The 27,881-nt window shown below is 38.4% G+C and overlaps 3 protein-coding genes across 3 annotated transcripts; all 3 read right to left on the reverse strand.

Annotated features, from left to right (window-relative positions):
• Window positions 1-517: 517 nt before the first annotated feature.
• LOC109194540 (olfactomedin-4) lies at window positions 518-27,770 on the reverse strand. The gene is made up of 8 exons (XM_019360846.2): window positions 27,744-27,770; window positions 3,708-3,791; window positions 3,463-3,585; window positions 3,176-3,394; window positions 2,748-2,901; window positions 1,926-2,153; window positions 1,096-1,264; window positions 518-1,016 (listed from the first exon to the last, which is right to left on the reverse strand). The coding sequence occupies exons 2-8, from the start codon at window positions 3,759-3,761 to the stop codon at window positions 581-583; spliced, it is 1,383 nt and encodes a 460-aa protein (XP_019216391.1). The 5' UTR covers window positions 3,762-3,791; window positions 27,744-27,770; the 3' UTR covers window positions 518-580.
• Window positions 6,482-16,464, reverse strand: LOC102079422 (olfactomedin-4). Its single transcript, XM_019360844.2, has 8 exons — window positions 16,451-16,464; window positions 9,376-9,501; window positions 9,174-9,290; window positions 8,891-9,109; window positions 8,494-8,647; window positions 8,173-8,400; window positions 7,412-7,580; window positions 6,482-7,278 (listed from the first exon to the last, which is right to left on the reverse strand). Exons 2-8 carry the CDS (start codon window positions 9,472-9,474, stop codon window positions 6,843-6,845), a joined length of 1,422 nt encoding a protein of 473 aa, XP_019216389.1. The 5' UTR covers window positions 9,475-9,501; window positions 16,451-16,464; the 3' UTR covers window positions 6,482-6,842.
• Window positions 24,779-27,789, reverse strand: LOC102080128 (olfactomedin-4). Its single transcript, XM_019360845.2, has 7 exons — window positions 27,660-27,789; window positions 27,414-27,536; window positions 27,127-27,345; window positions 26,640-26,793; window positions 26,293-26,520; window positions 25,492-25,660; window positions 24,779-25,412 (listed from the first exon to the last, which is right to left on the reverse strand). The coding sequence occupies exons 1-7, from the start codon at window positions 27,711-27,713 to the stop codon at window positions 24,977-24,979; spliced, it is 1,383 nt and encodes a 460-aa protein (XP_019216390.1). The 5' UTR covers window positions 27,714-27,789; the 3' UTR covers window positions 24,779-24,976.
• Window positions 27,790-27,881: the final 92 nt, after the last annotated feature.

The raw sequence follows: 27,881 nt of genomic DNA on the forward strand, positions 1-27,881 counted from the left end.
CTGGTCTCTCAAATCATTATGGAGGAATTTTGTCTGATTTACAACATTGCTTTGGTTCATTAAGCTATGGAGGTTTTTCTTATGCACAGCTCTCACAGGATCTCAGCTGGGTTGAGAGCTGGACTGCAGTTGCCATTGCAACACCCTGATTTTTTCTTTGCTTTTTTAATAATTCAGTTGTAGATTTGCTGCTGTGTGGCATCATTTTCCCGTTGAATGACCCCATCTGGGCACCAGCTGTCAGACAATTGGATTCACTATTAACTCCAGAATACTTTGGTGTACTGAGGAATTCATGGTTGATTCAGTGACTGCAACTTCTTTGCAAGAGCTCTTACACTTTCAGTGGTCTGCACTTAAATTGTGAGCTTTAAAATGTGGAAGATTTTCTCTGATTCTTAAAGGAGAATTTAAAATGTTGCACAAATTAAATTTGACTGTAAATGCATCGGAGAAAGATTCACAGATATCTCCAGTAGAATTAACCACCTAAATGGCAAATATCACAAGGAGGAAGTAGGGAGGTTTTTATGTTTATTTCATTTATGTGAAAATTGGCTTCAAGCATCAACATATGTATTTACCCAAACAACACCTTGTAGGAAACCATGTTGGAGTCACAGTAAGCATGCAGCATCTGGTCCACAGGGCTGTAGTTTAGGCTTTGAATGTTGGTGGACATTTTGTTCATGAAGATGCCAATGTTGAACCTCTCCTGTCCCGTTACGGTGTTGAATGAGTAAAAGATCTCCTCGACCTCCCTGTTAATGTAACGTGTCGCATAGAGAACGCCACACGCCATGAAGGTGTTGGTCACTGCCCGCTTGTAGACTGAAGTGCGCCAGGTCTTTCCAAGCACTGGTGGTTCACCCTCCTCTAGCTTGGAGAGAACCAAGTTGCCAAAGTCCTGGGTGGTGGTGTAGACCACCCAGACACCAGACTCATCTGTTGCCAGGTCCAGGTCAGTGTATGGGTAGCATTCCTCAAGGTGGCAGAAGTTACCTTTTGAGTTGTACCTGGTTAACAGAGGATAGCAGTGAAAGTTTCTGTCATACTTATTCTTTAAACCAACATTTTCAAAGTTGAGTAACAAACCTGGTGCCTTTTGGTAGTTGTAAGGTCGTGACACTTTTAGTGGTGAGATTGAATCGACAAACATAATCTTGGTTGTAACAGTTGTAGTACAAAGCCCCTCCATACAGAACATTATTTGGACCCTGGATGGTGTTGGTAGTTGGGTTTGAGGAGTGGATCTGGACGTTACCTGAAAAAGAAGAAGACAAACGATAACGACGAATAAATGTGAGAAAATAATTTAACAATTTCTAGTATGTAAAAAATGTGTCATTAATAAAGAAGAACTGCAAAAGATTGGTGAAAAAGAAAGATACTATCCTGCGCCAAGAAGTAGTTGGTAGTCCACCAAATACTTATCAATCTGTGGTGGGGCGTGGCCTGCGGTGCCGTGCAGGGAAGGCAGGCGCACCTGCACGACGGCATCTACAATCACGCCCCGCCAACTTAAATATTGTATTGGGTCCTGTGGTTGGTGTTGTGATGTGCACAGAACAATAAAAATGATCAAAATGCCACTGGGTCTGCCGTGGTCATTTACGGTCTCTCTCAATCTTCATTTACAAATTAAAGTGCACATTAATCTTTGTAAAGATCTGCACACCTGTTGAGCTTTCTTTCTTTAAATAGTTAGGTATTGTAGATATGCCTAATAAAATTACTTTATATTCTCTATGCTTTCCTTCAAATTTTACCACAAATGTGGTAAACCTGCAGGGTGAATCTTTTTTTTTTTTTTTTTTAAATAAAATCAACAAACCACTTCAAAGTGATTGCAATAAAACCCAAAATGCTTTGTTACATAAATTTTACCTCTGACAATTAACCACAAGAAGAGAGCAGTTCCTTACCTGGGACGCTCACTCCAATGATGAGAGAACTCAGGCTGCTGTAAAGACGAACATAGTGGGCATATATGTTACTGGAAGTCAACATGACCAGCCAGTACCAGCTCTCTTTGCCTTCCTCTGGTCTGGGATCACGACCCCAGGCTCCGTAAGCATACGAGCCAGGATATTCTCCTGCTGTGTAGACCCTTGGTCCAGTGACATTAAGAAGCCGGCTGCGTGGACACGTACCTGAGGGCAGAAGTGTGTAACAGTTGTTCTTTCTGCTGCTACTTTTTTGGATGCAGTGCATAGTACAACCAGCTGTCAGACAAATGGCCTCCCACTTGTCACTTTAATACTTTTGTTTACCGAGGCAACCTGATATCACCACAAAGCGTGTAATAGACACGCCGGTCCATTTCATGCTTTGCCTCTCCAAAATGTGAAATGTACATGCATGCAAAAGTTGCAGTAATCTGCAGTAACAGTAGAGGGAGATATTTCATTTCAAACCAACATCAAGATAATCGCGGGAAAAAGTTTAAACAGACATTAACACATTTACATTTATAATCAATTCTGACAAGTAAGGATCCCGGAAAGTACTTAATACGTTTTTGGTAAATAAGGCAAATGTAAGGCACATGTCAATAATCCTTCACATTATACAATAATGGCCTTCAAATAGTTTGGTAATACCTTCATAACTCTTCTTAGTTTGATGGTTTTCAGTTTCATTGTATTGAGCTCAGTTTTGTTCATGTTTGGTCTACTGTAAAACAGTTTATTAACCCCTCAGTAGCAGCCATCCAACCCCCAACCCCACCTGGTTGGCAGACTCACCCTGTGGAGGCTCAGTGGGTGTGACGGTAGTGTTCAGTTTTTTGTTGCACTTGAATAGATCTGCCTTCAGAGCAGAGTTGACTTGTTGTCCCTTTATCACCTGCATGGTGTCGAACTTCTCCAGCTCTTGCATCTCTGCTTTCAGGGTATCCAACTTGGAGACAGCAGATGTTGAAACATCGAGCAGAAATAGAAAAATAAATACAACACACTTATCAATATCAAATACTTTTCAAAATGCTCTTTTGACCTAATTTCAGGATTTTTTGTTTCCATAACATAACATAACATAACATAACATAACATAACATAACATAACATAACATAACATAACTGTGATGATGATTTTACAAGACAGTGTAAAAACAATAGTAAATATACTCTTTAGAGTGATGTCAGTGTTTTGCAGCATGTGGTTGTGAATCTACCTGTTCAGTGGCGTTAGCAGTGAGGATCTGGTGTTGTTGGGTGGTGCTGTTGAGCTTGTCAATCAGCTGCTTGATCTCAGTCATTTCATTCTCTATAACATACAAGCTGAGAACTCCATACAGCTCTCCGTCATCCTCCTTCTCCAGGATCAGCACGTCTTTGTTCAGCTGGGAAAGACGACGCTCCAACCCCAGCAGCAGACTCTCCAGCTCCACAGTCTGCAGAGGCAGCAGTGATTAACCAGGAATGGAGACACACAGCATGAGAGCTTTAAAAGACTAGTTACCTTCTGTGGGGTGATGTTGCTGTTGCAGTCTGATGCGTTGGTTTCAACTATCCTGAGTTTTCCATGAGGGAATGCCTTCTCTGAGTTATTCAGCTCGCATGCACACTTTTCTCGTGGAGGTGCCTGAAATTTAAATGTAATTTAAGTGAAATAAGCAGAACATCACATTTAGTGAGATTTTGTATTTGTCACTTTATTCAAAATGGATATTTTATCATTTAAAGGAAGTCTTCAGTATTTCTTACCTGTTGGGTGAGGGTGAGCAGAGCACACAGTGGAATGATCACGTACAGCTTCATGGTGAATCAGAGAGCAGAGCTGCACAAAACCATCTGTAAACTGCTGCAGCAGCTTGTGAACATTCCCACTAACCTCCGTATGTGAGGAAGTTGTTGTGGGTGTGTTTGTATTTCATGCATCATGCATCTCAGTGACATTTGTCACTGTTTTTCATGACAGTTTTTGTTAATTACAAAAACTTTTTAAAGTTGTTTTCCCCTTTTCACAGCTGTTCAGCACAGGACATTTAATTATATACGAATTTAATCAATATGGATTCTCAGAGCCAATGGCACTAATGACTTACAAAACACAACACTGCATTCTTCAAGATACGATTTTTCTGTGTTTACTGACATGCACATGTTTTAGCAAACCCACTGCATCCACAAGTTTCTTTGCAGATTTATACCTGTCAGTGCGATCTGAGTCTTTGCAACAGTTTGCTCAAATGCGCTCTTAAACACTATTAGAACACACAACAAAAAACATAATACAAAAATAAACTCTATACAATATATTTACTTACTATAATTTTACTGTATGTGCTACATACAGTAAAGTTTATGCTAGGAACATTAGGAATTTTTTGTTTTATAATGTGTATGAGTCACAGCTAAAGCTGCGGTGACTTGAAAATGAGACAAGTCATAAAATAGCCAGAGACTAAAATCACAATGTGTCCAATTGCACCATTTGAATTTTATATTTCGTTCTGGTCTTTGTTATTCATGCAGTGTGTTAGCCACTACCTCATTTTGGTGCACGCTAAGCTCTTTTAACCGTATCACGTGAGCAGTCTGTGCTAAAATGATGCAGAATTTATTTGTGCCTCCGACTATACCAGACTGATATTTGTCCAAGAAATTCAAGAAATGTAAATTATTTTATTATTTTTATCTATTTAATTTTCCCAATGCATAACATTTGTCACTCCCCTAGGCGTCTCATAGTAACGTAAAAGGTACCCTTCTGTCCTCATGAAACGCTCTGGGTTCTCAACTGAATCCAACAGAAAGCTGCTTGCAGCGGTAAGACACCCTTGAAGCACAGGCTCCAGCCATCCATTCCAGCCCTAACCCTAACCTTAACCATAACTTTAACCTAGTCACATAGTGTTTTCCAAAGTGATTCAGGATCTGAAAGTGAACAGATTTGATTTTCATGTCACATTTAAAACACATTTATAGATTCAACCCACTCTCATTCCGACGACTATGACAAATCGTTGGTATGTTACGTGTTGTGATGAGAACGTTTTGAATAATATTACGAACTGCAGGCAGGTCAGTTTAACACCAGGACCTTTTCACAACAAGCTGTAGACAATTTATTATGTAACATGTGTGATTTGGACCTTCCTTAAAAAATGTATCAAAGGAAGCTGTCATGAATTTGATAAAGAAATTAAAAATGTATTTGTTCATGCCACAGTTTTGTTCTGTGGTGTATGATAAAGGCAGCTCTCAGGTGCCAGACACAGATCCCGACTTTTCTGGCAAACACTAGAGACCACAAAGACAACAGGTGGAAAACCACAATGTAATGACTCAAACAAGAGTGGACAAAGAACAGGAATCCAGATTACAAGATGGGTATTTCAAGGCCATTTGAAATTGTCCCTTAGACAAGACTGAGGTGTCCAACTGGAAGCAGTCCTTCTATTTTTTGCCACCATATTAAAGACATCAGATAAACAGAAGGCCAAGCACACATAGCAACAGTAATATTAGGCAGTGGCATTCATAGCTCAGTGCTGTGGCTGGATGATGCAATAAGACCCCACATAAAGGCAGACGGTGACTAATATGTACCCTTGTTTTTTTAGGCTTTATAGAGACTTACGTGCAGAATTTCTGTCGTGGATCCTGTAACAGTGAAGTTTTAGGAACAGAAAGTGCCCACTTTGCACTCAGACTGCAATCATAAATTTTTATTTTTATATTGTGGTTTGTGTTATGCATACAACGTCTTAGCAATGGCTGAATTTATTGTGTTCTAAGCCCTTTAACGGCTTTACATACACCAAGTCTCCAGTAATACCTTTAGCACAGAGTTTGATTATGTTTTAAAGTATTGCAAACACATTTTTAGATATTAAAAGGTTTCTTTTAGATATTCAAATGAAGTCTGAGTTCATTACTGATATATTTTAATAGAAATGTAAGCACTAAAAGAAAAGAATGGGTTTAAACTTAGTTATGCTTAGACTTAATCAATATGCTTTGTTCATATTTTCATTTTGAATTGGAAATGTTAAAATTGATTAATTTTCTGTGCAGATGTGCATTAGAAAATTTAATTTGTGTTCTGGTTCAAAAGTCTTGGCAATTAGAGGACATCGCAAATGGTCATTTCAACTGACATCTACTGTACAGCTCATAACATGTTTTCCAAAGAAGTGCTTTTTTTCTTAGGCCTTGGGGCCATAGTTGTGGTCAGCGCCAAAGAAGATTTAGACTTTAGAGGGTAAAGGTTCAGTTATACAATTTGTAACAACTGTAACAAAATAAGTAGTTTAAAGCAGGGGTCTCAAACTCCAGAACTCAGGTTTTAGATGTGTCCTTGATCCAACAAAGCTGATTTAAATGGCTAAATTACCTCCTCGGCATGTCTTGAAGTTCTCCAGAGGCCTGGTAATGAACTAATTCAGGTGTGTTGACCCACAGTGAGATCTAAAACCTGCAGGACACCGGCCCTCGAGGCCTTGAGTTTCCAGACCCCTGGTTTAAATCAAATACAGCTTAAATAAATTTGGCAATATTGCATTTCAGCAAATGGTTTAATGTAATTCATTAGAATGTTAGGGGGCAAAACACAAAAGTATTTGTCACCTCAAACACAAAAATATTGACTCGTATTTTTTAACTTTTATATAAAGTCAGTTAAAAATGTCATTAAAAAAATGTCTTAAGTCAGTAAAAGACAAAAACAAATTTTTATTGAACTAATCAAATTAGCAAATTATTAAACACTGACCATTACTATGAAAATTAACCTTAAAAGCTACCCCATATATTAAGGTTTTTCAGCCCTTTTTTCTGACCTTCATAAATATTCATTTTACTGGAGCAGTTATTTGAATTCATGGTGTTATGAATTTACTCAAAAATCACTTTATAGGAAACCATGTTGGAGTCAGAGTAGACATGTAGTGTCTGGTCCACAGGGCTGTAGTTCAGGGCTTGAATGTTGGGAGAAATCTTGCTGATGAAGATGCCTAGGTTGAACCGCTCCTTCCCCGTCACGGTATTGAATGAGTAAAAGATCTCCTCAAGCTCTTGGTTGACGTAACGTGTGGCGTAGAGAACGCCGCAGGCCATGAAGGTGTTGGTCACTGCCTGTTTGTACACTGACGTTTGCCAGGTCTTTCCAAGTGCTGGTGGTTCACCCTCCTCCACCTTGGACAGGATCATGTTGCCAAAGTCCAGGGAGGTGGTGAAGACCACCCAGACACCAGATTCATCTGTTGCAAGATCCAGATCAGTGTATGGGTAGCATTCCTCAAGGTGGCAGAAGTTAGCCTTTGAGTTATATCTGGTTAACAGAGGACGACAGTGAATGTTTTACATTTAAAAAGCAATTCTTATTTATAAATGAATGTTTCCATCATAGTTGTGTTTCATATTCTTGCAGTAATGAGCTCAAAAACAAAGTTGTGGAAAAAAACCTAGTGCCTTGGTGTAGTTCTAAGGTAGTAACGTGTTTGGTGGTGAGATTGAAACGACAAACAGCATCTCGGTTGTAACAGTTGTAATACAAAGCCCCTCCATACAGAACATTATTTGGACCCTGGATGGTGTTGGTAGTTGGGTTAGAGGTGTGGATATAGACATTTCCTGTCAGAAAAAGAAGTGAAAGGAGAAGAAGCTGTGTGACGGGGAAACTCAAATTAAAGTATCATTGGTTGTGTTTTTAGAGAACGAATAAGCAGTTTAGATCTACACAGTATGACACATTAAAATATGCACAGTTAGTAAAACATCAATACATAACATTGTTTAATAGTACTTTATCAGGTAATGACTTAAATTATTCTCTTATGAGAACTATTTACTAGAGTATCTCCTAGGAAGTCTTGCAGTGCAGGTGAAGTTCTTTCTTTCTTTCAAACATTTTACAATTTATTCCAAAGAATGTTCACAGTTTATTTAAAAGTAATATTTGCTAGAAACTGCACCCCTGCTGCTTTAGTCAGTTTTTTTTTTTTGTTAAATTAAAGTGCATGTTACCTTTCTAATGATCTGTGTCACTGGACTTCAACATTTGTGAAGTTCTGCAGTCACTGTCATTCTCATTTACTTTCAGTAACACAAGTTAAAGGAAAGCAGGTCTTCATTGTCTTTAAAAAAACTCAAAGGAATTAGATCCTGTCATCGGCCACTTCAAACGGACGACTGGCACCTTTGACAGTACACAGCAGTTCCTTACCTGGGGTGCTCACCCCCCTAATAAGAGAGTTCAGGCTGGAGTAAAAACGAATGTAGTTGGAGTATCTGTTGTTGGAAGTCATCATCACCAACCAATACCAGTTCTCTTTCCCTTTCTCTGGTTTGGGATCACAGCCCCAGGATCCATAAGAATACAAGCCGGGATACTCTCCTTCTGTGTAGAACACTGGCCCGGTAACACTAACAAGCCGGCTGCGAGGACAGGTACCTGAAGGAAAATTAAAGTGTGTATTAACTGTGACCCGTGCTGGTCCTATAGAGGTTTCAACCTCTTAACAATTGCAAGTGAGGCTTAACTCACCCTGTGGAAGCTGTGGAAGCTGGGTGAGTGCCTTCACTTCCTTTTTGCAACTGTCCAGGTCTGCCCTCAGAACCTCGATGGTTTGTCGTCCCTTTATGACCTGCATGGTGTCGAACTTCTCCAGCACTTTCATTTCTGTTTTCATGATCTCCAGCTGAGAGGTAGAAGACATTCAAATGTGGAGCCAAACAGAGAAAAACGGATTTCTTAACATGGCTTGATACTCCACAAATCAACAAAAGGGCACTCAAAACAATGAATATACAGAATATGTTTAACAGAATTAAGTGTCACTGTTCTGTTAACACCATCTATAATATAGAATAGTGAAAACATGATAGTAAATGTACACTTCAGGGTGATGTCAGCGTTTTGTAGCATGTGGACATGAATGTACCTGGTGAGTGGCGCTAGCAGCGAGGATCTGGTGCTCCTGGGTGGTGCTGTTGAGCTTGTCAATCAGCTGCTTGATCTCATTCATTTCATTCTCTATAAGATACAGGCTGAGAACGCCATACAGCCCTCTGTCATCCTCCTTTTCCAGGATCAGCACATCTTTGCTCAGCTGGGTAAGACGTTGCTCCAACCCCTGCAGTAGACTCTTCAGCTCCACAGACTGCAGGGACAGCAGTGGTTAAGCAAACAAACAGTATGACACTATGACTCACGGGGTAACTTACCTTCTGTGGGATGATGTTGCTTTTGCAGTCTGATGTACTGCTTTCAACTTTTCTGAGTTTTTCATGGGGGAATATTCTCTCCGAGTTATTCAGCTCGCATGTACACTCCGTATGCTCCTGAAAATGTAAGGGTGGTGTTTTATGAATTGTACTTAAGTTTTAAAAAGATTTCTATTTGACCTGAGGCTTCAGTGTTTCTTACCTGCTTGGTGATGGTGAGCAGAGCACACAGTGGAATGATCACATACAGCCTCATGTTGGACCAGAGAGCAAATTGTGTGTCTGACTGAAGCAGCAACATCAAACTTGAGAGAAATCCTGCGAACCTCTAAAGAAGAAATAAAAAATGTTGACAATCACAGACACAGAACGAAAGCGAGAGAAAGCACGACACAAAGAGGGAAAAAGAGAACAACTTAAACAAGAAACAATAGCCACAAAGAGGAAAAAAGAAAAACGCACTCTTACTACGGCACAGATACTGCAACACAGTGGAATAAAGGCAACAATAAAAAAATGCAGAAAACTATTACACCTTAACTGAATAAGCACATTCCTGCACATCTGATAATAAAACTTGGAATACGTGGAATATACAAAGATAATCCAAACAACGGATTCATGCATCTTTTTTGAGGATTTTAAGGACATTTCATAAGCAGCATCTCTCAATGGAAGATGTAGTAACAGGTTTCAGGAACAGGAAGTGAAAATTCTTCATGAGTGCAAAAAATACCACAGAAAGAAAAATCATGTTATGTCCAATTATACCATTCACAATTAATTTTTCACTCTAGAGGTTGCTATCCTTGCTATGTTTTAGTCACTACCACGTGGCTTTTGTGCCTGTTAAGTGTTCAAATTGTGCAGTCGTTATCGTTACTCGTGCTACACAACTGGAATTGGTGATATACTGTATGCTTGCTCAGTTCAGTTTAATTTAACTGATTTGATTTGTAATGTATTTTTATGGGTTGATTAACCCACCACTCAATAACTTTTAGGGTGTGAGGAAAACAATTTGTATAGTTTTGAAAAACGGATCATGTTTTTCCTTTTTTATATATGGAATATCAGATAAACATATCTAGAAAACATTTGAGGTCTCCATTCTCATCTGTATCCTGCTGCATTTGTAGGCCGATTAAGTCACAGCCAGGGTCCCAATTTGAAGGATACTTCAAATGCGGCCGACAAATGTGTCCTTCATTTCCCCGAATTTGAATGGTGTATCCTTCGTGGCCCAACCTATCCCAGAACTCCCAGAACTCATAGCACGGCCCAGCCAATTCCAGTTTCCAACAATCGTGGCGGCTACTTAGTTTTTATATTACTCTTTCTGGGTCACAAAATAAACTTTTAAGATCTTTTCAGACAAGAATGTAGCTGTGTGAACTTCAAATATCTACTCGGTTTATCAAGACACCACATTTTTGTAAAAGTGCTCCAATGTTTTCGGAGACATCTGTTACCCACCAGCTCGATAGCTAACCGGGGGTTCAAGGCTCACTAGAGCCGGTGAGAACAGCGAACATTGTTTTCAGATCCCCCGCGGTCTTTCGCTACTCAGGTTAAACATGATATATAAGTCACTTAGATAACTTAAAAATTTTATTGTTTGGCTTTTTTCAGTGTTTTATTTGTTCCTCAGTAAATCGGTTTGGCTGAGATTAAAGTTATTGTTTTCACACAGCTGAATAAACACAAACTGAAAAATGATTAAACAGAAGTATGAGATGGTCGAGAATTTATGCCAGTGTCCTGTTACAGTTTAGATAGCAAGGAGGAGATGGCTGAGTTTATTAAACTCCACCGAGACAGCTGGTGATCCAAATCTGAAGGCTAGACCGTCCCATTTCACAGCCTCGCACTCCCGGCCTTCTTGGTCTTCGAAGGACCCGGCCCAAGTAGACCGCGAAGGCCGGGTCCTCCGAAGGATGTGGCCTATGAACTGGGACACAGCTTAAAAGACAAATCATCCGCATTTTACGCTTTCAGCCACCCAACCCGTCTGTATGTTATGCGTTTGGACACATGAGAACTGTTTAGAATGAATCTATACATCTACTTATTATTATTATTATTATTATGCTGTTTATTATACTTTCTCATCAATCATCTATCATCATCTATCTAATATGATTAAGGTTGTGGTTAAGGCTAGGGATAAGGTTATGGTTAGGGTTAGGATTAAGTTAGTTATGGTTACGGCTGGAATACATAAATAAAAAATTCAAAGGAAATTAAATTTTAAAAAAAATGTTGTGTTAAAGAGAAAGCTGAGAGAAAAATGTTTTTTCCCCTTTTTTGTACTTTTAGAACATTCCAAATAAAACATGTTCTTAAAACTTGTTCAAGAAACATAACAAATGTTTTGGTTTTTGTTACAAGCAAAAACAAAAAAAAGAAGGTAGCAATGACAATGGCATCTCATGGCTGCTTGTCATGGACACTTATTTTTATTTTATTGCTTACATACACAAATACCATAAGTGTATGTGTTGAATCACTGCTTCCTCATAGCAATGACTTTCTAAATTTAAAGGTGCTGCCGAGCTTGGACGTTTCATAATCCAAACAGATGCATGTTATAACAATTGTTTATGTGTAATTGGCCATAGGTGTATGTGAGCAACTGATATTTGAATTATGTTGATAAATTCACATCTTATATGTTTGGCTATGAATTCAGTTTTGTCTACAAGTAGCAGTCTATACATGTTGGAATAACATGCTATTGTAGACTGCTGGCCATGATTCAGTGCTCTGGCTGGATAACGCAATAGAAACCCACATAAAAGCAGACAGTGACTAATACGTGCATCTATTTTGACAATTTAGAGAGACAAACGTGCTGAATCTTAGTCGTAGATCCTGTAATGGTAAAGTTTCAGGAACAGAAAGTGTCCACTTTGAGTCAGACTGCAATAATAATTAGATTTTTTTTTAATTCTGTGGTTTGTGTTATGCATGCAACATCTTACAGTAAATCATTTATTGTGCTCTTTTAACAGTCTCCAAGTCTCCAATGATAATTTATGATAATGTATAAGGTTTAGTTGCTAAGCAAGTACATGTTTACACAGTAGAAGTTGCTACTTTTCATTACATATTAATATATCACTGTAAATTGCTACCTTTTAGGGTACGTAACAGAGATTAGAAGGGCTTAAATTTTTATTTTTTTATTCAGAACTGATAAAAATAGTTTAACATAAAAAAGGTGATAGAATTTAAAAAATGTCTTGTTATTTAGTTTCTATGAGTGTATCACTTTTATCTAAGTTCACCCTTTCAAAAATTAGATTAATTTGTTACAATATGCTAAAAGAGCCATTTCCATAGGCTACAGGTTTTAACATTTTAACATAAGTAAATGTATAACTTCTGCCAGCAGTATTTAGTACTTATATTACATAGATACGCAGTTCTGTAGTTGTATTACAAGATTTTGTTGATTAATTGTTTTGGTCATGTTTTAGTAAAAAAACAAAAACAAAAATCTATAATAATTAAAAAAATAAAAAAACTAATAAAGTAGGAAATAATCCTGTTAGGAAGGAATGAAAAAAATGGAAATGAGAACTGATAAATTAACAATACATGAAGGAAATGGGGGGAGTCCTACAAAAGTCCAGTTTGATGCTTTTAGTTGTGTCATCCAATTGCTTTTAAGTCTGTGGCGCAACCCATCAGTGCCAGGAAACAGCAGGCTGTGTGTTTGTTGTGAGTGAGTTTATTAGAGAAAACAGAAGAGCACTGTGTGTGTGTGTGTGTGTGTCTTTGTCGGTCCAGTCTCAGTTTTTCCAGCTAAACATGCTGCAAATACTTCTATTACTACTGCTGTCATCCACGGTAAGTTACACTTCAAGGCTAATGATTTAATGTAGTATTTTAGGAAAAAAGTTGTTTGAGTAGCCCGTGATTTAACCTGCTGTATCCACAATCAGGCTGACAGCCAGAGTCAACGAGTGTCGGGCTACAAGAAGGCAAATACATGTGTGTGCCAGCTAAACTCCACCATGTGGCTGTTCCCTGCTCAGAAGTTTAAGTACGTGTTGGAAGAACTTCATACCTGTGAAGGATCTCTGAATAACCTACAAGAAGAGGTACACTGTAAAATCTAATTAGTTCCCAGAACTCAAAAAAATTATGGAAACTCGTTGCCTCAAAAAAAATTGAGTAAAGCTTAGCTAAAAATGACTAAGTTAGGACAACTTATTTATTTTGAGTACTCTGTACAAGCTCATCTGTTCCCAGAACTCAAAAAAATTGGATCAAGTTTACGTAAGATGACCAAGTTAGGGCAACTTACTCATTTTGAGTACACTGTACAGCCTTGTTAGTTCCCAGAACTCAAAAAAATTATGGAAACTCGTTGCCTCAAAAAAACTAAGTAAAGCTTACTTAAGATGACTGTTAGGACAACTTATACATTGCAAGTCTGCAGTATTAACAATAACTTGATATTTCTGACTGTACAATACTAATTGTTTACCTACTGACAAACATGTTAAGGTCAACTAAATGAAAAAACAATTTGTGGTAACCTGAATATGATTAAAAATAATTAACAACACTTTTTGTAATGATGTTAAAATGAGCCCAACTTTTATTTTCAAACACAACAAAGTATAACAGCCAACATACTGGACACTGTTCTGCTGAACAACAAACAATTATATTGACATCACTGTTATAATCTTACAATGAAACAAAGTCTCAGATGTAATTATTCTGAAAATAAGTTTAGGTCTACCACAGTTTGTTTTGTACTTACTTATATAATCAAAATAAAATATTTGTTGTTCTGTCACAAGTGCAGTCTCTAATTTAAACAACACATCTGTTTTCCATTCCAACACATGAGCTGGAATGTTGTATTATTTTAAGGATGGCTTGTTTCCAGTCCAGGCATTACTGCCTGAATGACTGTCATGGATCGAGGTGATCCAAATGTAGGTGCAGAAGAAAGTCTTTAACTTCCCTTAAGTACAGTGGCAGTGGATGTGGGTTGGAGATGCAATGAGCTTGAACCTGCAGGCGACCATCTTCACTGACCACACCATCTTTGATGGAGGACTCATCTCTCCTGTTGTCCTGCAAGCAAACAATCATATTTTTTGGAACATGAACTTAATTGCTTTCTTAAAACATTTTTTTCTGCATTTGGTATAAAACAGACTCCAATTTAGACGATCTCAGGCTCCCTCCCCACCGGAGAGGTGACATTCAATGTCCCAAATTGTCAGTCTGGATAGCCCTGACCACCACCCAACACACAATAATGTCATGAAAGCATCATTTTAAAAAAGGGCTATGCAAACATGGCCAATAACTTTCATTCTAATGATGTGCAAAATGATTTTGGGCACAAAACAGATTTTGCTGTTAGAAAACTTGCAGACTTCACTATATACAGTGTAGACCCTCTAAACTAAGTTTGGGGGATGTGATCTTTCAAGAAATGCAGACCAAACTGTTGTTGTTTGTTTACTTACACAGCATGTCTTGTAGAATTAACTGTGGTCACCAGCAACAGCATAGTGCAGTCATATCTCAAGTCTAATAACAGAAGACAGGAAAAGATCAGTAAAGAAACAACTTCCCCAAACCAAAGCACAAATAAAACAATAAGTAAAACAGGCTGATCTAAAGTATGATTAAAGTTCAGCCTGATTAATATAAATGTCACTGACAGTTGCTAATATATTGGAAAACCAAAATACTTACTGATGTCTTTCTGTCCAACAGCAGGAGTGCTGGGCCCGAGCCTCAAAGACAGTAAGAAGCAAGCAGAGGGAGAAAAAACAGAACATTTTTCAGAAACTGATTTGATCCTTAATGGCTGTGCAATCATTGTAACATAGAGTTTGCTTATGTTGTTAAATAAAGGCTAGATTTGACATTAATAGATGCCACAGATGTTCAAAAGCTGCTACAAAGCATGAAAAAAAAAAATAAAAAATAGACGTCTCCGAAAACGTCGGAGCATTTTTGCAAATATGTGATGTCTTGATAAATCGAGCAGATATTTGAAATTTACACAGCTACATTCTCGCCTGAAAATATCTTAAAAGTTTATTTTGTGACCCAGAAAAAGTTTTTCAGCGGTGCTCCTCCGCCATTGCCGCGCTTACAAGTACGCACAGGCACCGACAACCGTGGCTGACAAATGCGATCATCCTTTTCCCCAGATTACCCTTTCTGGGTCACAAAATAACCTTTTAAGATATTTTCAGGCGACAATGTAGCTGTGTAATGCTCAAATATCTACTTAATTTATCAAAATATCACATATTTGCAAAACTGCTTCCACGTTTTCGGAGAGTTCTGTTATCCACCCCCCACATCCCACACCTACCCCACCCCTAACGGCTGCACCTCCCGAAGAATTTTGTCTGGGCTCTTATCTCACTTATTTATTTCAAACAATCAACAGAAAATTTCACCACATAGTTTTATGTAAGGTTTTTAAGGCTGTGGTGTTAATTTTTAAGTAACATGAGCCCAGCGGCAGCAGCAACGCTAGGCTAATGCTAACTAAAAAAAAAAAAAAAAAAAAAAAAAAAAAAGGCTAATGCTAACTAGCTAGCAAGATTATAAACCTGGTGCTAAACTAAGAGAAGCCACAAAATCAGTTTGAATAAGAGTAAACATTTACTCACCAAGTCAGTGTATCAGGTAAAGATCCACAGCAATGACAACAATAATATCTTGAGCTGACGCTTCTCCAGGTTTGCTCAACATATTCCATAAAAAATGCACCGTGAACATGCGGACTGATCCGCGAGGGAGGAGGACGGTAGTCACGTGGCATTTTCAAAACACATCTTTCATCCTTCCGCACTGAGAAGCAAAACTTCCAGCTTACTTAGTTTTTCTAAGTTAAGACAACTCAAATAAATGGAGTTTATCAGCGTTTTTGCATAAAAAGTACTGGTAACTTATTTAAATCGAGTTCTAATAACAAATTGATAAAAATTGAGTTCAGCCTATTTAATATTTTTAATTAAACACAATATTACATTTTACAGTGTAAGAACTCATGTAGCGTTATTTTACTCACCTCATACTCAGCTCACCTTATATTTTTTTTATTATCACGTATACTATATATTAGCATGTATTTTTTAAATGTATGTGTTACTGAAGTTTATATTTTCATATAATTCCTCTGCCACCTTCAACAGATTTGTTATTGAACACCAAAAAGATTTGTGGGATTCATATTGAAAACTAGTAACCTAGGTTTTCTTAGTCCTTGTTGAACTTACATTATCAGTTGGGATTTAAATACACAGCCGAGGTCCACTGTGTTTATTTTTCAGTTATATTCCACATTGGCCTTTTGGAATCTCTTTTCTATAAGTACCTGCTCGTTTATTATACTCTGTTACTGAAATTTGATATGATATGTAAAATTTGTACAATAATATAATGTAGAATAACCACTTTTCATAATCATTACAATATTTGATATTAAATATTTGTTTAAATTTTAATTTCAGGTGATTTTTTTTTTCTTATAGGAAAAAATTAGATATATGGACAAAACGACAGGAAATAATTGCCTGTTTAAAAAGTAAAAACACTAAAATACCCACAGAATTGATTTCCTGTTACCATTAATTTTATGTTATTGGCTGCCAGATAATAATATTTCAACTTCAGTCTGGGATCAGAATATCACAGGATTTTTTTGTCTGCATTTCTTGCAGCTGACGTTCTCCAGCCAACGTCTTCCTCTGATCCAGGATCAGTTTTCCAACTTTACTGCTCGGCTGGAGCCCTACAACTACCTGCATTTCAGGGGCCTGTATACAGAACTGTCCCTGCGCCAGCTGGGCCAGGAGCTCAGCCAGTTACAGGAGGACATCGATGTGGTCCACAGCCAGCTTAACAACTCCCACACACAGAAACTCTCCAAAGAGGTAGAGCTAAAATAGCACGTGGCAGCAAAATACAACAGAAAGAAGTAATTTAATGTTATACTATGTCAGGTCACATGTGAACTGTTGTGATGTAACAGAATTATCAATAGAATAATATTATATCTGTTTCTGATAGGCTGATAGACTACATAAACATGTAAACAAGATGCAAACAATAGACACGACTAACATGAAGACTGTGAAGGAGAAACTGCGCTACCTAAAGAATAATGTGGAGACCTGCAAGTCAATCCCCAAAGACTTCAGAGGTATGTGTGTGTGTGTGTGTGTGTGTGTGTGTGTGTGTGTGTGTGTGTACATGTTTAGATGAGGACAGAAAATTGGCATGCTACTATACTTATGGGGACGAAATGCCCGTTCACACGAGTTTGAGGCTCAAAATGTGGTTTTAGTGTCAGGGTTACAGCAGGCTTAGGGTTAGGCATTAATTTTTGATGGTTAGGTTTAGACTAGGTGGCCAGGGAAAGCATTATGTCAATTAGATGTCCTCACCATGATATGAAAAAATTGTGGGTGTGTGGGATTGACAGGGAGAGACAATTATCAATTAATTTGTAATAATCAATTATTCCTTAACACAGTATTTCTCAGTGAATGGGGTATTTGATTTTATTTGTATTTTGGCTCTACCTATGCACAAGGAAGGGTGGAGAAGACGCAGTACAGAGCCATGCCACTCAAGAACTAGAAGAACTAGCTTATTTTCACTGATCCTGACTGAAAATAATATTTGAGCCAAACATACACTGTCGCGGGATCATAAATAAATGATTGACTGTACCTTATCACCTCCTTCAGAAACCTTCTGATCTTTCTGTCTTTCCAGGTCATGACAGGCACTGCCTTAGAGGTCTGATCACCAACATCAGTGACCCTATCACTACTAAAGTCAGTCCTCATGGTAAAAGCTATGTCTCTGGTTCGTGGGGAAAACAAGCCCAGAAAGAGAGCGAGGGGCAGAAAAACAGTTACTGGGTTCAACCTCTGCTCAGCAGCCACATCTGGGGCAACACTGTGCGCCTTTACCAAACCTACGAAGACTTCATGGCCTCAACAAACCACAGAGAATTTACTTTCGCTTCATCTTACAGTGATCCCAGCACAAATGAAGGTCCGAACGCCGTCCTGTACGGTGAGGCTCTGTATTATCACTGCTACCGCTCTGCAGACGTGTGCCGGTACGACCTGGAGGCCAACGAGGTCAAACGGGTGACTCTTCCAGGCACCGGTGTGGGTTTCAACAACAAGTTCCCCTATTGTTACTACGATTGCCGGCTCAATAGTGATGTTGATGTAGAGGCAGATGAAACAGGACTGTGGGCTCTCTATGCCACTCTAGGTAACCATGGTAACCTTGTGATCAGCCGATTAGTTTGGGACAGCGAGGTGAAGAGTCTCAATGTGACACAGACGTGGGAAACGAGGCTGTTCAAGAAGGCAGTGAGCAACGCCTTCATGGTGTGCGGTGTGATGTACGCGACTCGTTACGTTAATGAGTACCGGGAGGAAGTGTTCTACGCCTTCGACACAGCCACAGGCAAAGAAGACAACTCACTAGCAATACGACTGGAGAAGGTAGCTAAAGGAGTGGCTAGTCTGAGCTACAATCCCACCAACAAGCAGATCTACATGTACAACGATGGATACTTGCTGGCCTACCAGGCCTACTTCTGATCTGAGGCTTGTTGAACAGCAACAAAAAAAGCAATGATTTAAGGTTCAGTTTAAGGACTATTTTATGCAAGCAATACAAATACCACAGGTATATCATGTATGCTGTAAAAAATTTTCTTCTACTATAATGTAATTTAGTAATACTGAATGGAAACATCAGTTCATCAGTTAGAATCATAATAAAGTCTTCAGTAACCATAACATTGAGCTCCTTAATTGGCATGAACAAATGTAACAAAAATATTTTTATTTCTTCTATCTATCTATCTATCTATGCCTAGCTTGAGGGTACAGGTTAATATTTTAGCTGTTATGGGGCTACAACTCCTTATGCTACCATTACCACGGGTACTGCTTTGGATTTTACCTCTCATATCTGCTCCCATTGCTGCACATGGACGTCCCTCTCCTGTCCTGGTTCTGCTGGAGGTTCCTTCCTGTTAAAAAGGAGTTTTTCCTTTCCACTGTCGCCAAATCACTTGCTCATGGGAGCGATATGATTGTTGGGTTTTCTCTGTTTGTTTTTCTTATTATAGGGTTTTTACAATATAAAATGCCTTGAGGTAACTGTTGTTGTGATTCGGTGCTACATAAATAAAACTGAATTGAATTCAAAGGAAAGGGTTTTGGTGTTGTGGAAACGTGTAAATGAGAAAGTAAAGCCTATTTCAAATTTAGGGTTTTGCATATTAGCAAATATTAACAAAATCATTTGGACCTTAAAAGAAAATTATTTAAATACAAACTCATATGAAAACATGACATATTTCAACATGCCAGTTATTTAACAAAAATTATGATCAATGTGAAAAATTAAGTGCAGTGTACTCTATGATTCAGTAGCTTGTAGAGACACGTGAACCTTTCAATAATCTTTTTGAAAAACTTTATCAGTCAGTCACATTATTATTGACACTGTCATGAAACGCTGTGTGGCAGGCAGGAATTGGACCCAAAATGCAGGCTCGTAGACACAAGGGATGAACTCAAAACCACAGCTTTATTCACAGGCTGGGAAAGCATACAAAGTAAACTAAACTGGGGAATAACACACTAAACTTACAGGGAGACACCAGGAGATCCACACAGCATGAGGGACGACGCGACACTGACTCAGAGAAACACAGGGTTTAAATACACTGGGAAGTAACGAGGGGAATGAGACACAGAAGGAGAGCACAGCTGGGAGAAATCAGGACTGACGAGACAAGGGAGCAAAGCAGGACACATTTACATAAGACACGGACCTTCAAAGTAAAACAGGAAGTATGACACAGAGACACGAACTTGGCACAGTGGAGACCGCAACTAAGAAACACAGAGACATAAACCATAAGACAGAGGACTCTAAGAACCGAAAGACACAGAGGGAAACTCAACATGCAGACAGACTACACAGAACAGAGGGGACACAGAGAAACACGAAGGGCAAGGGATCAAAACTAGAAACGATACAACTCACAAGCACAATATTACAAAAATCATAAAGAATTAAACATGCTGGGTCAGGGGACCCAGGACCCTGACAGACACATTTTGACTCTCTTTTCTTTACAAAAATTGTTCATTCGATTAAGGTTCTCAGGCATTGGTTTGTTGTTATCCACAGCTCTGTTAGGGCCATGACAGCATTTCAGTTGGGTTTAAGCCATCACACCTTGGTGGTGTGCATTTGAATTATGAACTATAAATGTGTAACATTTTATCTGATACTTGAAGGAGAAATTTAAATGTTAACCATTGTTAATTTCAGTCATTGTAAATGCACTCGAGAATACGTCACAAATATCTCCATGTAAATGGTAGATACCATTTGGAAATAAGAATGTTTTAATGTTTATGTTAGTTTTCTACATTTATGAAGAAGAGGATTTTATGTCACACATTAACAGTGATGGGAATAACGACGTTACAAGTAACGGCGTTACTTTTTTCAGTAACGAGTAATCTAACTAATTACTATTTCTATTGTTACAACGCCGTTATCGTTACTAACAAAAAAATGCGGTGCGGTCGCGTTACTATTTTTCAACAAACAGACGGTTGAAGCTGTGTTCAGTTTACCGCATCTTATATCAGTTGCACAGAAGTAGCTGTAAGTAATCTGCTTGAAGCAGCTGCGAGCGCTCCTGCGGGCGGCAATCATTGTCTGCCCAACAATCACTTTTTGACAACACCTGTAGCTCAGGGGGCAAAACAATCGCATGAGTGCTGCTGTTTGACTGAGGAAGAATAAAATAGTCGTGGTAAGTCAATCACATGACCACTTCAAGATGACAAAGCAACAATGTGATATATACCAGTTTTTAAATTGTGTTGATAGGCCACGTAAAACCAGAGTCATGATAAACAATATATACATGGTGTTTTTTTTCTGAATAGTTTCGTCACGTTTACTGTCTAAGGACAGCGCTAGCGAGCACGCTCTGCTTATGGCCAAAAAACCCCAAAACAAAACAAAAAACAGCCCTTTTGTGTTGGTGGAAAAATGCACCATGTCGACCAATTAAAAATGATATGGCAACATGACATTTGGTTTTTTAGGAAGAGGGGGAAGTTTTAGGTGTGACGGCGAGAGAGAGAGAGAGAGAGAGAGAGAGAGAGACAGCAGAAAGAGAGAGAGAGTAAGTTTTGAGATGTGAGAGATTTGTGACATTTAGCATGTTTATAGAGTGTGTAGTTAATGTGTTGTCTTGTGTAGTTAATGTGTTGTCTTGTGTAGTTCGTGTGTTGTCTTGTGTAGTTAGTGTGTTGTCTTGTGTAGTTAATGTGTTGTCTTGTGTAGTTAGTGTGTTGTCTTGTGTAGTTAATGTGTTGTCTTGTGTAGTTAATGTGTTGTCTTGTGTAGTTCGTGTGTTGTCTTGTGTAGTTCGTGTGTTGTCTTGTGTAGTTAGTGTGTTGTCTTGTGTAGTTAGTGTGTTGTCTTGTGTAGTTAGTGTGTTGTCTTGTGTAGTTCGTGTGTTGTCTTGTGTAGTTCGTGTGTTGTCTTGTGTAGTTAATGTGTTGTCTTGTGTAGTTCGTGTGTTGTCTTGTGTAGTTAGTGTGTTGTCTTGTGTAGTTCGTGTGTTGTCTTGTGTAGTTCGTGTGTTGTCTTGTGTAGTTCGTGTGTTGTCTTGTGTAGTTAATGTGTTGTCTTGTGTAGTTCGTGTGTTGTCTTGTGTAGTTCGTGTGTTGTCTTGTGTAGTTCGTGTGTTGTCTTGTGTAGTTAGTGTGTTGTCTTGTGTAGTTCGTGTGTTGTCTTGTGTAGTTCGTGTGTTGTCTTGTGTAGTTCGTGTGTTGTCTTGTGTAGTTAATGTGTTGTCTTGTGTAGTTCGTGTGTTGTCTTGTGTAGTTAATGTGTTGTCTTGTGTAGTTAGTGTGTTGTCTTGTGTAGTTCGTGTGTTGTCTTGTGTAGTTAATGTGTTGTCTTGTGTAGTTAGTGTGTTGTCTTGTGTAGTTAGTGTGTTGTCTTGTGTAGTTAATGTGTTGTCTTGTGTAGTTCGTGTGTTGTCTTGTGTAGTTCGTGTGTTGTCTTGTGTAGTTAGTGTGTTGTCTTGTGTAGTTCGTGTGTTGTCTTGTGTAGTTAGTGTGTTGTCTTGTGTAGTTAGTGTGTTGTCTTGTGTAGTTAATGTGTTGTCATGTGTAGTTAGTGTGTTGTCTTGTGTAGTTAGTGTGTTGTCTTGTGTAGTTAATGTGTTGTCTTGTGTAGTTCGTGTGTTGTCTTGTGTAGTTAGTGTGTTGTCTTGTGTAGTTAGTGTGTTGTCTTGTGTAGTTCGTGTGTTGTCTTGTGTAGTTCGTGTGTTGTCTTGTGTAGTTAATGTGTTGTCTTGTGTAGTTAGTGTGTTGTCTTGTGTAGTTAGTGTGTTGTCTTGTGTAGTTCGTGTGTTGTCTTGTGTAGTTAATGTGTTGTCATGTGTAGTTAATGTGTTGTCTTGTGTAGTTCGTGTGTTGTCTTGTGTAGTTAGTGTGTTGTCTTGTGTAGTTCGTGTGTTGTCTTGTGTAGTTAATGTGTTGTCTTGTGTAGTTAGTGTGTTGTCTTGTGTAGTTAATGTGTTGTCTTGTGTAGTTCGTGTGTTGTCTTGTGTAGTTAGTGTGTTGTCTTGTGTAGTTAATGTGTTGTCATGTGTAGTTAATGTGTTGTCTTGTGTAGTTCGTGTGTTGTCTTGTGTAGTTAGTGTGTTGTCTTGTGTAGTTAATGTGTTGTCATGTGTAGTTAATGTGTTGTCTTGTGTAGTTCGTGTGTTGTCTTGTGTAGTTAGTGTGTTGTCTTGTGTAGTTAGTGTGTTGTCTTGTGTAGTTAATGTGTTGTCTTGTGTAGTTCGTGTGTTGTCTTGTGTAGTTAGTGTGTTGTCTTGTGTAGTTAATGTGTTGTCATGTGTAGTTAATGTGTTGTCTTGTGTAGTTCGTGTGTTGTCTTGTGTAGTTAGTGTGTTGTCTTGTGTAGTTAGTGTGTTGTCTTGTGTAGTTAGTGTGTTGTCTTGTGTAGTTAATGTGTTGTCTTGTGTAGTTCGTGTGTTGTCTTGTGTAGTTAGTGTGTTGTCTTGTGTAGTTAGTGTGTTGTCTTGTGTAGTTAGTGTGTTGTCTTGTGTAGTTCGTGTGTTGTCTTGTGTAGTTAGTGTGTTGTCTTGTGTAGTTAATGTGTTGTCTTGTGTAGTTAGTGTGTTGTCTTGTGTAGTTAGTGTGTTGTCTTGTGTAGTTAATGTGTTGTCATGTGTAGTTAATGTGTTGTCTTGTGTAGTTCGTGTGTTGTCTTGTGTAGTTAGTGTGTTGTCTTGTGTAGTTAGTGTGTTGTCTTGTGTAGTTAATGTGTTGTCTTGTGTAGTTAGTGTGTTGTCTTGTGTAGTTCGTGTGTTGTCTTGTGTAGTTAGTGTGTTGTCTTGTGTAGTTAATGTGTTGTCTTGTGTAGTTAGTGTGTTGTCTTGTGTAGTTCGTGTGTTGTCTTGTGTAGTTAATGTGTTGTCATGTGTAGTTAATGTGTAGTGTTGTGGATAATTTTGTGTTGTGTGTCAGAACAATGAGGCGACTGCTGTCTCCAGGTAGAAACAGCAGTGATACACCTGCTGCTGTCAGACCTGCAGGTATCAGGTTGTGATGTTCTCATTTATAGTGGACAGAAATTTTGTTTTTTGGAGTGGCTCAAATAATTTGTGTGGCATCTGATTGAAGAACAGCTGATTGTTATGCAAATAGTTTGAAATGGTTATAAAAAAAGTGGTAAAAGGTAAATGGCTGCAACTAACTTTGTTGTTCGCAAAACTTGTGCATATGATTTTAAAATTAATCATTTATATTTGCATTTAAAGTTATGAAATATGATTCAATAAACATGTTTGTGGTTGTTACAGTAAAAAATATAACTTTTTCTACTCAGATTTTATCTTTTTTGTCTGATTTTAGATCAATTGTGTTAATACAGTATGACAAAATGAAAACATAAATTTAAATTCAGATACGTGATGTTGTGTTGTAAAGGATGATACCAAACAAGGCAAAGTAAATAGTTTTTAAAGGTGAAATGTAGAGGAAACATCAAAAGTAGTTAAAGATGACAAATTATACCCTGGACCCCAGAAGGTTAAACATTTTAAAAATAAGGCAATAGTTACTTTTCAAGTAATTAATTACTTTTAGAATCTTGCAACTTAGTTACTAACTCAGTTACTTTTTTGAAGAAGTAACTAGTAACTATAATTAATTAGTTTTTCAAAGTAACTTGCCCAACACTGCACATTAAAAAAGCTAGTAAATACACTGTACAAGAACTAACAAGTTGATAATCTCTTTGAATTTAATTTACTTATTTAGATAACTGCTTCTCTAATGTCACTGCAGGAATTCTCCACAAATGTCAGAACAACAATCTTGTGACTTTTATGAGAATATGGCATTTGTATGTTTACATAAAAAAAGATATAATAACATAGTTAGACTGACCCTGAACATTAAAACCATTAAACTGGAAATTATTGATTGTATTAAATAAAGAGAGTACAAGGCAAAGATGAACCCTTTATTTACACTGGTAGAATTAGCTTAATGGAGAAATACATTGTTTATGAAATGTGATGCATTAAACATAAAAGATCTTGAGGAAAAACTGTGTTGGCTATACCACATTTTACTGGAGCACCTATTTGAATTTCAGGCTTTAATAGAAATCAATCAATTTTGCAGAAATGAAACAACCGTATCTATTTATCCAAACAACACCTTATAGGAAACCATGTTGGAGTCACAGTAAGCATGCAGCATCTGGTCCACAGGGCTGTAGTTTAGGCTTTGAATGTTGGTGGACATTTTGTTCATGAAGATGCCAATGTTGAACCTCTCCTGTCCCGTTACGGTGTTGAATGAGTAAAAGATCTCCTCGACCTCCCTGTTAATGTAACGTGTCGCATAGAGAACGCCACACGCCATGAAGGTGTTGGTCACTGCCTGCTTGTAGACTGAAGTGCGCCAGGTCTTTCCAAGCACTGGTGTTTCACCCTCCTCTAGCTTGGAGAGAACCAAGTTGCCAAAGTCCTGGGTGGTGGTGTAGACCACCCAGACGCCAGACTCATCTGTTGCCAGGTCCAGGTCAGTGTATGGGTAGCAATCCTCAAGATGGCAGAAGTTACCTTTTGAGTTGTACCTGGTTAACAGAGGATAGCAGTGAAAGTTTCTGTCATACTTATTCTTCAAACTAACATTTTCAAAGTTGAGTAACAAACCTGGTGCCTTTTGGTAGTTGTAAGGTCGTGACACTTTTAGTGGTGAGATTGAATCGACAAACATAATCTTGGTTGTAACAGTTGTAGTACAAAGCCCCTCCATACAGAACATTATTTGGACCCTGGATGGTGTTGGTAGTTGGGTTTGAGGAGTGGATCTGGACGTTACCTGAAAAAGGAAATGGAGGAATAAAGATATGTAAATAGTTTAACACTACAAAGTGTCAGTAATTAAGACAAACTACAAAACATTGTTCTTAAGAACTATGGCAGATGAGTATTATTTAATAAAAACATTCCAGGATAACATGGGCTGGGAACCAATGCAGAACTGTCTATGCACCTGTACAGGACCAGCACTGGCACAAGGGCTGGTTGTTGAAAACAGGTAATACTGATGCTTGGTATCAGTATAGCTTGCTACCAAATATTTTTCACTCTTCTGAAGAAAACAGTTTGAAACAATTGTGCAATTTACTTTATTCCAGTTTAAGTAGGGAAACTGTGGAAAAAATCTCAAAGTTTTTTTTTTAATATTAAAGTGTAAAGTCACTTTTATAAAGGGCGGCATAACTTGATTTTAGGTACAGTTAGGTATTGTAGTTACCTAACAAACTCGCTGTACACGGTTCTTTCCATACACCTTCAGTAACCCAAAGTACAGCAAACCTCCAGGGTTAATTGTTTCATTTCTGAAAAGTCTAATGAATTACCAACTTCAGAGTGATCCCAGTAAAAACAGTAAGGGTTTTTTTTGCATCATGTGGGAGGAAAAAACACGAGAAGAGAGCAGTTCCTTACCTGGGACGCTCACTCCAATGATGAGAGAACTCAGACTGCTGTAAAAACGAACATAGTTGGAGTATCTGTTACTCGAAGTCATCATCACCAGCCAGTACCAGCTCTCTTTGCCTTCCTCTGGTCTTGGATCACGGCCCCAGGCTCCGTAAGCGTAAGAGCCAGGATATTCTCCTGCTGTGTAGACCCTTGGTCCAGTGACATTAAGAAGCCGGCTGCGTGGACACGTACCTGAGGGGATAAAAATAAAAAGGATTATTAACTGCTCCAACCCCCTAAGAACAGACTCCCACTGCCACCAGAAGAGAAATAAACAAACAAACACATTAAAAAAACCAAAACGGACTCACCCTGTGGAGGCTCAGTGGGTGTGACGGTAGTGTTCATTTTTTTGTTGCACTTGAATAGATCTGCCTTCAGAGCAGAGTTGACTTGTTGTCCCTTTATCACCTGCATGGTGTCGAACTTCTCCAGCTCTTGCATCTCTGCTTTAAAGTTCTCCAGCTGAGACAAATTTTGATTGTTTAAAAATCGTGAACAGAGTGAGCAAGTTTTGGGTATGTTAAAAGGTAAACCTTTCAAAAGCATAAATCAGATCGCAGGAAAATTGAGAGGTTTATATACAGTTTTATATCTAATAAATGTGCCTAAATCTTTTTATCTATGTTGCAATTTTTATTGTACATGAAGTTATTTAAACAATTACTAACGGTAACGAAATGTAAATGTATGTTTAGCGTTTATTTCCCCCCAAATTTTAAAATATATCAGATGTAGATTTGTGGGGACAAAGATACAGAGATGTCAGTGTTTTGCAGCATGTGGTTGTGAATCTACCTGTTCAGTGGCGTTAGCAGTGAGGATCTGGTGTTGTTGGGTGGTGCTGTTGAGCTTGTCAATCAGCTGCTTGATCTCAGTCATTTCATTCTCTATAACATACAAGCTGAGAACTCCATACAGCTCTCCGTCATCCTCCTTCTCCAGGATCAGCACGTCTTTGTTCAGCTGGGAAAGACGACGCTCCAACCCCAGCAGCAGACTCTCCAGCTCCACAGTCTGCAGAGGCAGCAGTGATTAACCAGGAATGGAGACACACAGCATGAGAGCTTTAAAAGACTAGTTACCTTCTGTGGGGTGATGTTGCTGTTGCAGTCTGATGCGTTGGTTTCAACTATCCTGAGTTTTTCATGAGGGAATGCCTTCTCTGAGTTATTCAGCTCGCATGCACACTTTTCTCGTGGAGGTGCCTGAAATTTAAATGTATTTTCAAGTGAAATAAACAGAACATCACATTTAGTAGTATTTGGTATTTGTCGCTTTATTCAAAATGGATATTTTGTTATTGAAATGAAGGCTTCAGTATTTTTTACCTGTTGGGTGAATGTGAGCAGAGCACACAGTGAAATGATCACGTACAGCTTCATGGTGAGTCAGAGAGCAGAGCTGCACAAAACTCTTTCTAACATGTTTGATTGTGGCACTGGGACTGCAGCACCACCCTCTAACTTGCGAACACTCCCACTATCCTGTGGATATGAGGAAGTGGATGTGGGTGTGTTTGCATTTCATGCATCACTTTGTTTTCTCTATTT

This window comes from Oreochromis niloticus, linkage group LG7, assembly GCF_001858045.2.
Source record: "Oreochromis niloticus isolate F11D_XX linkage group LG7, O_niloticus_UMD_NMBU, whole genome shotgun sequence".
Taxonomy (NCBI): domain Eukaryota; kingdom Metazoa; phylum Chordata; class Actinopteri; order Cichliformes; family Cichlidae; genus Oreochromis; species Oreochromis niloticus.

Excerpts from the sequence above, each read along its gene's own strand:
- LOC109194540 (XM_019360846.2), bottom strand. The coding sequence starts at position 3,761 with ATGAAGCTGTACGTGATCATTCCACTGTGTGCTCTGCTCACCCTCACC. Across the intron at positions 3,586-3,707 it reads TGCTCACCCTCACCCAACAG|GCACCTCCACGAGAAAAGTG; the intron begins GTAAGAAATACT and ends TTTAAATTTCAG. Across the intron at positions 1,017-1,095 it reads CAACTACCAAAAGGCACCAG|GTACAACTCAAAAGGTAACT; the intron begins GTTTGTTACTCA and ends TCTGTTAACCAG.
- LOC102079422 (XM_019360844.2), bottom strand. The coding sequence starts at position 9,474 with ATGTTGCTGCTTCAGTCAGACACACAATTTGCTCTCTGGTCCAACATG. Across the intron at positions 9,291-9,375 it reads TGCTCACCATCACCAAGCAG|GAGCATACGGAGTGTACATG; the intron begins GTAAGAAACACT and ends TTACATTTTCAG. Across the intron at positions 7,279-7,411 it reads GAACTACACCAAGGCACTAG|ATATAACTCAAAGGCTAACT; the intron begins GTTTTTTTCCAC and ends TCTGTTAACCAG.
- LOC102080128 (XM_019360845.2), bottom strand. The coding sequence starts at position 27,713 with ATGAAGCTGTACGTGATCATTTCACTGTGTGCTCTGCTCACATTCACC. Across the intron at positions 27,537-27,659 it reads TGCTCACATTCACCCAACAG|GCACCTCCACGAGAAAAGTG; the intron begins GTAAAAAATACT and ends TTTAAATTTCAG. Across the intron at positions 26,794-27,126 it reads CTGCTAACGCCACTGAACAG|CTGGAGAACTTTAAAGCAGA; the intron begins GTAGATTCACAA and ends AATTTGTCTCAG.